The 11838-nt window shown below is 33.5% G+C and overlaps 1 protein-coding gene and 1 long non-coding RNA gene across 10 annotated transcripts; one reads left to right on the top strand and one right to left on the bottom strand.

Annotated features, from left to right (window-relative positions):
* On the bottom strand, positions 1-4763 carry LOC104897608 (uncharacterized). 9 transcript variants are annotated; one of them, XM_019250467.3, is made up of 8 exons: positions 4502-4763; positions 4006-4101; positions 3446-3569; positions 2917-2946; positions 1783-1884; positions 1578-1685; positions 589-643; positions 1-441 (listed from the first exon to the last, which is right to left on the bottom strand). In XM_019250467.3, exons 3-8 carry the CDS (start codon positions 3535-3537, stop codon positions 397-399), a joined length of 432 nt encoding a protein of 143 aa, XP_019106012.1. In that variant the 5' UTR covers positions 3538-3569; positions 4006-4101; positions 4502-4763; the 3' UTR covers positions 1-396. The 9 variants fall into 9 exon arrangements, with proteins under 9 accessions (XP_019106012.1, XP_019106011.1, XP_010682832.1 ...); XM_019250466.3 differs by having other exon boundaries at positions 3446-3557; XM_010684530.4 differs by having other exon boundaries at positions 3446-3552.
* Positions 4764-7862: 3099 nt separating this feature from the next.
* LOC104897607 (uncharacterized) lies at positions 7863-10511 on the top strand. The gene is made up of 2 exons (XR_007275320.2): positions 7863-7998; positions 9408-10511. It is a non-coding gene; the product is annotated as an uncharacterized LOC104897607 (long non-coding RNA).
* The last annotated feature ends 1327 nt before the right edge of the window (positions 10512-11838 follow it).

Below are 11838 nucleotides of genomic sequence, written 5' to 3'. Positions count from 1 at the left end.
TTAGAATTTCTAGAAAGTAAATATATGTGTTGTTGTTTGGTTGGCAAAAACATGGGAAGTAGAACTTCCTAGGAAATTCTATTTCCTACAAAATGGAGGAAATAACTTACCTAGGCCCCCCTAGGTTAGTGAAACTTCCCATGAAAAATATAATTTCCCATGTTCAACCAAACAAAAAAATGTACTTCTTAGGAAATAAAAATTCATGAACAATGCAAATTCATGGGAAGTTATACTTTCCAATTTCAACCAAACGAGCCCTCAGTCTACTACTTGTGCTCTCATCTTTACATTTCTATTCACTGTAGGACTTTGATATCAGCTCCTCTAACTAATGCCAACTCTTATCAGCAGACAATTCCTATATTCAAGGCAAAATCCTCCAGAAAAGAGTCATCATTTCACTGGAATCTGAAGCAACTCTCGTATCCCTTCACAAACCTGCAGAGAAATAATCGAGAGCCACAGTCAATTGGACATTGTTTTACTACATAGTGGAAACTCCCTTCGCGAAGGGAGTCACCCTACCACACCTACTCAAGCTTTAAACCACCCCTTTCATAAAGAAAGGTTCAAGTATATCCATACCAGCTTAATCTGTGCTTTAATCGATGCAATCAGACGAGTGTACTCCTCTACTTGCCTGCAAAAGAAGCAAAGAAAGTACATGAAGTTTAAATGTGATGTTCGTAATAGAACATGATAGTAGAAGCAATCAAGGGACTATGGGATCAAAGAGTCTAGCCATAAGCATATATATCTGTTATTCCATTGGTAAAGTTATATCTGTACCCAATCCTCTATCTTTGCCTTGGACAGAAGCCTCTTTATACGCATTATGTTAATGCTAATGCTATTGTTGATATATACATGATATCAGAAAGCATAACATAGGCAACATTCTCATCAATAAATGTTATTGTCCACATTTTGGTGAAAATGGATGGTAAAGGTCCATGATGAAAGCCTGGATCCACCCTCTGATGACGCCCAAGCATTTGGACACATATTATTCTTGTTAAAGTATTTTTGGAATCTCAGTTCAATTATTCCCAAAGGTTTCTTGTTTTTATTTCATCTAAATCCATATCACATAATCTTCATCCATTAATTAAGCATTTAAAAAGATCATAAATGGCAAGGAACATCAAAAAAAGAAGTAATGAAGTCATAAGAGAAAATAACATAAGATTATCCACCATTTGGATGAATAAAACATGGCCTTACTGTTCTAGAATTTCAAAGATAAATGGTATATCAGAAGTATTAATTTACTGCTCCTAAAACTATTTTGAAATTGCTAGGTGTATAGAGTCAAGAAAAGCCTATGTAGTTTTGTTGGCAACTACAGATGATCTCAAATGCCAACTTATCCAAACTTTACAAGTAAAAAAAAAGGCATAACAGAAGATCAGCAAGTCCTTGCTATGGTGTAAGATAACTCATTCTTCAAATGATGTAGTTTTCCCTATTCTCTTCTTTATGTGTGTGTGTGATTGCGGATTGGGAGGGAGGGGGGAACGGTACTGGTTATAGTAGGAGATACAGTAAACTAATAAGAAATCAGAGAATTTTACTTGGTCAGTCGTTCCTCCCTTGCTGAGATAAAAAGTAAAGCTTCAGACCAGGTGAATTCAACATGAAAACCCAATCCAACATCTACACATATGTGACGTGTGTCAGGGCTGCAACCACAAACACAGACATTTGAGAAGAGGCCAGAAAGAGGGAGGGGGGGGGGGGAGCTCGCTATAAATATAAGAGTAAGGCATAATTTCTTACACTTCCGCTTGCATGTACACTTCAGAACCAAGATTGACTAACGTCTTGAGGCTGCTTACACTATTCTTTTCCAAATTCTGTATGTTCATCTTCAAATCAGAGCTGTTGTTCAAATAAATGAAGGCCAACTAATATCTTAATTTCAGTGCATCACATGCTAACTCTCCTAAATATGCCAGTGTGTTAAGATTAATCAAAGTAATTGACATGAGTGCAAGATATACATACATATATACATATATGTATTATATGTTTACTCTCCCATCCGAAAGCCAGGGGCGGATCTACTAAGTAACAAGGGGTAGCATATGCTACCCCTAAAAAAAAGTAAAAAAAAAACCGGCTTGGAAGAAAAAAAAAAAAAAGAAACGGCTATATACAAAATCTAGCAATATGTGACTAAAGAAATTTGCTTGCCGTAGTGGTAAGGTCGTTTTTGTTAGAGTCCAAATACAACGAGGTCTCTGGTTCAATTACCCATGTAACATTTTTTTGTTTGTTACTTTTTGTTCATTCTCTTTTCTTTTTTTTCCTTAGTTCTTTTTTCCTTTTTCTTTAACTTCTCCTATGCATTATAAGATAATTTTCTTGGATTTTTTTATAAAGTATCCATGTATTTTCTCATTTTCTACACTATATTCTGAATATTTTTTTTTAAAAAAATGTAGCTTTGAATTTTTTTTGTTATTCTATATTGTATCCCTCTATCAAATCAGCGTCAAGTTTTTCATTAGTTTCTTATTTTTAGTTCTTCAGACTTATACATTATAAGGGAGAAAAATTATCCGGCTTTAAAACGGTTGGATACGATAGAGTAGTAAGGTAAGTAGAGTTTTTATGGGAAGAACTATCTCATAATGTAAGTATAAAGAATATAGTATTATGAACCATATAATAATAATAATATAGTGTCGTATTTTTAAAAGGGTTATAACTTATAAGTGTAGTTTCACGTGAATTATATTCTAGTACTATGAATGATTATTTGGTTAGTTATCTTATGCTACCCCTGATTGAAAATCCTGGCTCCGCCACTGCCGGAAGCATAGAGCTTCATAGATCATACAAAGAAATAAATGATTTGCATGATACTTTTGCTAGTTCGAGAAATGTAACCAAAATTAAAAAGGATACAATGTCTTCTGTTGTTCAAAAACCTTGTCCCTGCAAGCAGGCATATGAATTGTTAGCTCAAGCACACAGAAAGCTTTAGCTAGCACATAATACCGAAAACATAAAAATGGTCCTTCTCTAATATTCACTAATCTTATCATCACACAAGTTCTCACCATTGCCAAGTTCAATATAATGAAGGAGCTTTCTTAGTGATTAATATACAAAAATACTCCATTATATCAATGCAAAGACTTTTTACCCTATGATACTCGGACTGTACCCATGTTAGACACCACCACAACAGTATGTGTCTAAGTACCCGACTAGTCTATTATACGGACAAAATTCCATGATTCTGTCCCCAAGAGAAGTGTTGAAGTATTCATACTCATGTCGGAGTGTCGAGGATCCAAGTAATATAGCTATTACCTACTTGAAGTTTCCACAACATAGTCTTTTGAGCATACATAACACTTTCCATATTGTAAGCGTCAAACTGCATCCCCAAAGGCCCAAATATATCATGGATAGAAAACAAAAGTCTTACCTTTCAGCAATGGCCTTAACAAGATCAGGTTTCAAGCGACGATCGACAAATTCCTCGAATTTCTTCACCTTTTCCTCTTTGTATTTATCCATTATGACTCACAATTCCTGCACTAACCATGAGACTATACCCCAATAAGAGACAGAGGAAGACAGCCATAAACAACAAGAAAACAAAGAATTAAAGAAACAACCAAACTACAGTTAAGAGAACGTACAAAAATGGGAATAAAACAAATTCACATAGAATCTTTCCAAGTCTAAGAGACATTTCTACAAACAATTAGCGTGCATTAAAACCCCACCTCAAATTAACAACAGAAAACAAACGATTCCAAGTTCCTCAATTCTTCAAAACTAATAATCAAAGCTAAACATATAATCATGCTATATAAAGACCGAATCTTTCCATTACAAAAGATATGAAGCATATATATGACGACATCGAGCAAGGTTCCATTATCAAGTTCATATAATCAACAAATTCTAAACATATGACTAAGCAGCAATTTCGAGCATAATATTCAACCAAATTTACAGAAGTTTCATGAATTTACTAACCTTTGCAAAGAAATGAACAAGAGCAGCAGATATGGAAGTGATATAACTCGAAGGATCAGTGGCGTATCCAGAATTCTCAAATCGGGGGTACTCTGACTAATTAAATAAATTTGGTCTCAACATTTAAAAAATAATATTCTACATTAAAAATATTACAATCCAAAACATTGCTCATCATTCAATGTCATAAATCTCAATTCCTATATGGAGTACTAGTTTTAGTTACTATGATATTACAATTGAAAACAAGCAAAACAAATCTAATTCATAAAATTAGAAGCAAAAGGTGCTTTAACCAAATTTTAGTACTATAACCCTAATTCAGCACAAACTTGCAGAAAATGTAACTCAATTATCATGCAATAAGTAGTAAAAAGCAGCCCAAATACCTTGTTCTCAACCCACCGACACTAGCAACCCAGAAAATTAAAGTATTAAACCAAGCAATTAAAGACTTAATCAAATTACATGTTTCCCCTGAAAAAAAAAAACTAACCGCAATCCGGCGACCGGCAGCGGAAGCTACGACTTCCGAGCTCCGGCGTTTCCAAGCAGCAGCCAGCAGCGCAGCTGTAGCAGCCGGCAGGCCTCTCTATTGCGGCAGAATTCCGGTGGGCGGGCAGGCGGCAGATTTTTTCTTAGGAGTGAGGAGTCTGATACTTATAATTAGGGGGAAGGATGAATGTGAAGGAGAGATCACGGAATTCGTTTTTAAAATTCTTCCTATAAGAAATAGTTAAAACATAATTTTCTTTTGTATTGTACATTTCATACGTTTCTTATTAGTTGTTTTATTTCAATCTAATCGACAAAAAGATCAAATTTTATCTATGACACCATCTAATTTGCTATTACACGTGTTGATTACAAATTTGACCATAAATATCCGTCATTAACTCATTATATATTAATAAAAATATAAAAAGTTGATATTTAATTTTAAAAATATATGTTTAGTCAATTTTATTAACATAAGGATAGTTGTGTTGTATTGGAAAAACGTTTTGTAGAGATTTGGGATTCCCTTTCTCTCTAAAAACCGTAGCCCCAATACAATTTCTTCATAAATTGAAACCCTAACCTTCTACCTCTTCTCATTTTCATTCTTTTTCTAGCCATTTCTACGGCTTAGCTTGTCTTATAGTCCTATATAGCCTATCCTTTATGGCAGGTGAAGATTCGGATGTTCCCCTTCTTGACGCGTCAGTTGGTGCTTCATTCGCGTCGGATGGTGTTCGCATCACTGTTCTCGTTCGCGGTGGGTCGTGGGTGTTCGCATCACTAGTGTTTGTTCGTGGTGGGTCATGTTCACGTCGGCTGGTGTTCGCGGCAGCTCAGGCGAATACTAGCTTTTTGGTAGTCCTTATTTTTTAGGTTTATTTTCCTTATCCTGATTTATTTAGTTCTTGTACTATTTTTCAGTTTGTAAGATTAGTGGTTGATCTTAAATTGTTGTGGTTCTCTTGAGATGATTTGGGAGCTTATTAATTTTCAGTGGTGTTTGTCTTGCCTGGTTGTCCCGTGAAGGGTTTCAAGAAGTTATCTTCAATTGGGCCTGGGGAGATGGTATGTTGTCGCGGCGGAGCATCTACTCGGAGTTTCTTAGTGCAGTATTTTCTTCTATATTATCGTACTTGAAGCTTGGTGTAATCATCCTTAGGTATGCTTTAGGTGATGTCTCTTGTGTACACCTCCTATTTTTCTTCTTCAGATAAAAAAACTTAAGGGTAGTTGTTTTTAAATCTTAGTAAAAAAAAAGGAATTGAGATTATTTCAATTGGTGAGCATTTTCATTTTCTCAAGCAAAGTTATGATTCAATTCCTACGTACTCCAAGCATTTGCTTGGTTTCAAGGATGAGGAGGTTAAGGGGGTGTTTGACTTGTAATGGGCCTCTGGGTGGGACCCCGTACAAGGACAACCTAGAAGATTTCTTCTTACCTTAAAAAAATCATAGTGAATATGCGGTCCAATAGAAACAGAACAATAATATTAAAGTTAGACTAAACGATTACTTTCTCTCTTTTTTGCAATGTTTCTTATTTTATTTAAGTTGCATATAACTTATAATATTATTGTTTTTGACAATATATTCTCTTTTTTTTTTTTTATCTCTTATACATGGAAGGTCCTATTCTAAATCTTTTTCTATCTTTTTTTCCCTTCTAAATTCTTATATCATTATTTAATATTACAAGTGAAGATACGAAGGAAGTATATATATATATATATATATATATATATATATATATATATATATATATATATATATATATATATATATATATATATATTTGAGGCCCCCATTGGAGACCCCCATAGTAAGAGTGAGGGATAGCCTAGTAGTTAGAGCTTTCCTCCCGGTTCCAGAAGGTTATGGAATCGATTCTCATCCTTTGCAAGTTGGGATCTCCTTTATTTCCCCCAACTTGTCAAGAATTTTCCTTATCTTATTAAAAAAAATAAAAATAAAAATTGAAGATTTCATGGTAAGATGAAGGGCACTGCTAGACCGGCACCTCTCGTACGTTAACCTGGTCTAAGTTTGCGAACAGATAATTTAAAATTGGGAGAATGATAAGGGAAAATCCTCTCTTAAAATACTCTTAGTGGGGATAGAAGTATATGACAAAGGGAGTATAGTAATCCCTAAAAAAAACAGTAGGGAGTAATTTTACTTTTGTTACCCTGCTATGGATGACTACTGACTTAGTCTACAACATATTGGCAAAACTGTGGGCCCAATAGTAATGACCCATTTACATCACTCGCAATTATGTTGGCCATTTGAAAACTGAACATAGAAGACTCGTACAGTCAAGTGTCAGTTAGACTAAGTCGTTACTCGTTTTTTTTAAAAAAAATTAGTAAGAAATTTTTTTCTAAGTTGTCCCCGTACATGGCCTTTATTCAGAGGCCCATTATAGTTAGACACTTCCGAATTCCCTCCCACCTTTAAATTGCAAGTAAATATTTGAGATAGGAATTGAACCTAAACCTTGCTAGGGAAGATGGCAAAACTCATCACTTGACCTATCCCTAATTCCTAGTCGTTACTCGTTACCTTTGACTCATACAAAACTGGCTCAACTAGTGTCTAAACTCCAAGTGGTCGATCCCTCTCACAACTCACAAGTAGAGATGACAATGGGCAGGATCTGGACAAGATCATCTAGGATCCAGATTCAGATACGTTTTTTATGCAATGATCCAAATCCTACCCGGATCCATTGGGTAATAAGAATGAGGATCCATATGAATCCTATGGATCCGGGTCCTAAACGGATTCTTGCCTACTTTCTTCAAACTATCCTAGTTTTCACAATAATTAAAGATTTTAAACAATAAAAGTCATCTAATATCAACCAAAATTTACATTTAATTTTTGAAAAATAACCATTGCAACCATTTACAACTATTAAATTATCAAATTGTAGATTAATGAATTATTTCTGAAAAATTAATAATTATCAACTCATTTTTCGAACTCAATTATTTAGTAAATTCGCATATTAATTAGAACAATAATTCGAAATTCAAGTAAAAATCTGTTATTACATGTAATAACTAATATTATCATAAATAATAATATTATTATAAAAACGGGTAAACGAATCCGGATCTGGATAATGATTTAGTACCCGGTCCAAATCTGTTTTTTTCGAGGAACCATATCCTACCCGGATCCATAGGGTCCAAAATTTGAGGATCCAGATCCGTAAAAAAATGAATCTGGATCCACAGATCTGGGTAGGGTCCATTACCCACTGCCATCTCTACTCACAAATTAAAGCTGACTTAATTTTTATTTTCTTTTACGTGAAGTTGACTTAATTTTCATAACACCAAAGAAACAAAAAAAGTTAAAATTGAAGAAATTTCGTGTCAATTAATATGTTTATCAATCTATATATACCCATCACTTTAGTCTCAAATGGATACAATAACTCCATAAACCAAGGAAGTAGCAAATCTTAAGAGCTCTTTACTAATTGTAAGTGAAATACTTCCTCCGTTTCTTTTTACTCGCTACACTTTTCATTATGGGAAGTTTCACATTACTTGCTACACTTCTTTTTTGGGCAATAAACTCTCTTTATCTCTCTCCTCCCACATGGATCCCTTTTCTTTTTACTCTCTACCTCTCTCTTCTCCAAAAATTGCCTAGGAGTCCGTGAAATGAGAAGTATAGCGAGTAAAAAGAAACGGAGGAAGTACTCTTCTTTATTTTGGTTTTTACTTTTCTATATATATTTTATATATATGCATATCATCCATTTTTATTTAGGAAAATTAGCCCTACAAAAACCATCCTTAAGCATCTTGAGATATTTCCTATACTATTCTTATATTACTAAGTTATTTGCATTGCTCTAAAGAAAGTACTATCTATTTACATTCAAATTATTTATGACAATAAGTAATAATATATTATTAATAATGACAAAATGTACCATAGTAGGGGGATGATCTTAGTTGGAGCTTCTCGGAGTCTAGCCTTCTTTATATTGGCATATTAGATTTAATAGATTTGTTACATTATATATAGAAAATTTTATGGCTAACTGTTCAACTTTTCGTTTTAATGTTTAGGCGATAGAAATTTGACAATTTTAATTTTTTGGTTTAAGATTCGTCACTGTGTCTGTTAGCATGCTAATATAGTTTTCCTTTACTTATCACTTGCTATAAGTCGCACTTTTACAACAAAATTTTTACTCCGTCCCATAATATAATATTTGTTTCTTTTTTACACGGTCTTCAAGACGTAACTTTGACCTTTAATATCTTCAATTTCGTATTAATAAAAATATAAAAAGTTGATATTATGAAACTACACATTGAGACGAATCTAACAAGATCCCACATGAATATGTTTTTTATATATACAAATGAGAATATGCTGTCAAAGATTTTAAAGTTTGACCCACCAAAAATGAAATAGACACTATATTATAGGACGGAGGGAGTAGATCTTTCAGAAAGTAAAATGTCAAAATAAAGATACGATGAGAAAATCATGAATAAAAAGGAAGGAATTAGTATGTAAACAAAAAAATGTGCAGGTCAATGCCTAAGAAGTGAAGTCAATGTCGTCCGACCACTAGTTTCATTTAGCAAAAAGAATGATAAGAGTTGGTCTGATGCCCAATTTAAAGATTGTTTCTCACAAATTATTTAAAAGATGATTTCTAGCAAACTTTTCTATAATTTTCAAAATATTATTAGTGTGAATAATAAACAGGGTACATTTAATGACCTAATAAAATCGTCCAATCGTATGGTAAATGCTTGCAAGTATTACATTGGATCATTAATTCCATTGCTTTTTTCTTCTTTTTTCTAAAACCAATGCAATTATAGCTTTGCAAATCTCAAATTCTAGCATTTCAATCTTGATAGGTTCATCAAAAGCTACGATGGAAACATACTATCGTATGCATTCCTCCCTAAGAGAAGAGAATTTTGGTGATCGATTCGCATTCACATGTAACGGATGTAAGGAAATGGGCTATGACTCTTGCTATACATGCACAAATAAATGCAACTACCATTTGCATACCACTTGTCAAAACGCTCCTCCAGTGATATGTCATCCTTTCTTCGGACAAGGCCAATTTGTGTTAGATAAGAGTATGTTGCCACCATACAATCATCAAGGATTAGCAAACTTATGTGTTGCTTGTGGCACAATTGTGCAAGGATGGAGGTACGTATTGGCTATCAATGGTGGTTATACCATTTTTTTACACCCTTGTTGCATGACACTTCCTCATTTAACCTTGTATGCAAAGCTCGAAAATGTCAATTGTGTGCATTGTCAAAGTTCGAGAGTAGGAAATGAAGGAGCACAAGGGTGGGCGTACGTTAAGAATGGTTTTGCAGTTCATGTTAAGTGCATGAAAGATATGTTGCACAAGGATTGGGAGAGAAAATACTACTCATGTCCACCTAATTATGATGGACATACAAATCATAATTATGGTACTTAAGAAGGCGGTCTCAATTCTCGAGTCAATCAAGATGGAGTAGGAGGCCGCTATGGAAATGGCTTACAAGTGTTGGCACAAATTTAAAGTATTTTTTATTCTCTTGGTCTGGTATAATCGATAATGAAAGCATTGGTGGAATTGCATTTAGTATTTGGGAGAACTAGAAATTTCACACTATTAAACGGACATTGCTACATCTACCCACCAAGTAGACTATCCGCTACTAATAGATAATTAAAATATTAGTATTTAAGTCTAGTTGGATTCCACTATCATAATTACCATAACTTTATTTTATGGGGTGGGTAATCTACCCGGTGGATTAACCAAGTTTTTTCCCTATTAAACGTATGTTCTCTCACAATCTCGAAGATAAATTAATGTAATTTATAATATTTATATTATGGTGGTTGCTTTTGAGTTTTGACCTTATCTGTAATCATTTTAGTATGTTCATGAATGAAACGATAAGATGTATCATCATTATATTATGAACATCATATTTTTCGATTAATGACACTCTTCATTATATTATGTTCATTTTGCAATGATAAGATGTATCACCATTATATTATGGACATCTTATATATTAATGTAAAAATGGGTCATAAAGTATTCTCAAATCCCACATGGTGGTTCTAGCAATCTTAATATTTTTTTTTTTATAGTTGGTTGGTTTTTCTTGAATATCCATGGAAAGAGTTTGAGAAGAATACTAATTAATGATTTAATTCAAGACTCTCCACTTAATTAATTACCAACTCATATTCTCTCAACTTCTAAATAATAGGTACTCCCTCCGTCCCAATTTATTTGCTACATTTTGCCATTTAGGTGTGTCCCAATTTATTTGCTACGTTTGCAAATATTTTCATATATAGTACATAGGTCCCACACTTTATTTACAAATTTGTCATTACTCCCTCCTTGGTTTTTGTAAATATTTCCATATATACTTCCTCCGTGTTTTTATTCTTGCTACATAGAGAAAGTGGGGGGTTTTTAAGAAAGGTAGAGAGAGAAAGTAGGGGACCACCACTTTTTGAATAAAAAACCATTTATTAAGGAAAAAGTATGAGTATTTTAAAAGAGAAAGTGGGGGACCACCAACTTTTTAATAGTATTTTAAGATTTTTATCGTGAAAAGGAATCCATTTATGGTATGTAGCATCTATTATGACATTTCCATTTAAGGAAAATGTAGCATCTATAAAAAAACGGAGGAAGTAGTACATATGTCCCACAATTTACCTATTTGTTTTTTGTCCATTCTTGTTTTGTCAGTGGTCCCCACTTCCTCCTTGGTCTTTGTGATAAAGGAAATGTAGCAAATAATTTGGGACAGAGGGAGTAATATTTAATTACTTGACTAAACCATCAATTTGTAAGTCAAATTTTGTAAAATAACTAGTTATTAGGCCCGGGCTATGCCACGGGTAAGAAAAAAATTCATTTATTAATATTGTACTTTGATATGATAGCACTTCATTTATTAATATTGTACTTTGATATGATAGCACTAAATACAACTTGGTCTAGTGGTTAAAACTTTAGTACATGAACTTGAGGTCACAGGATCAAAACCTATACTATGCAATTTCTAATTTTTTTATTGTACATGGATTACATGAACTAAAACTCCCTAAGAAGAGCGCCACGTGGCACCGTTCCTGATTTATGCACGCCTTTTAATATATTAGTATAGATAAACCACATCTAACTTGCACCCTAGAGTGGAAAAGTAAACAAATTGTTAGTATGTTTAGATAAGAAATTTAAAATTGTTTTGGATGTTCAGTGAACCTATGAGTATGTTTAGATAAGAAATTTAAAAGGGACAA

This window comes from Beta vulgaris, chromosome 6 (genome assembly GCF_026745355.1).
Source record: "Beta vulgaris subsp. vulgaris cultivar EL10 chromosome 6, EL10.2, whole genome shotgun sequence".
NCBI lineage: Eukaryota > Viridiplantae > Streptophyta > Magnoliopsida > Caryophyllales > Amaranthaceae > Beta > Beta vulgaris.
Note: the sequence above shows the minus strand (reverse complement) of the source record. Positions and strands in the feature narration are given on the sequence as shown.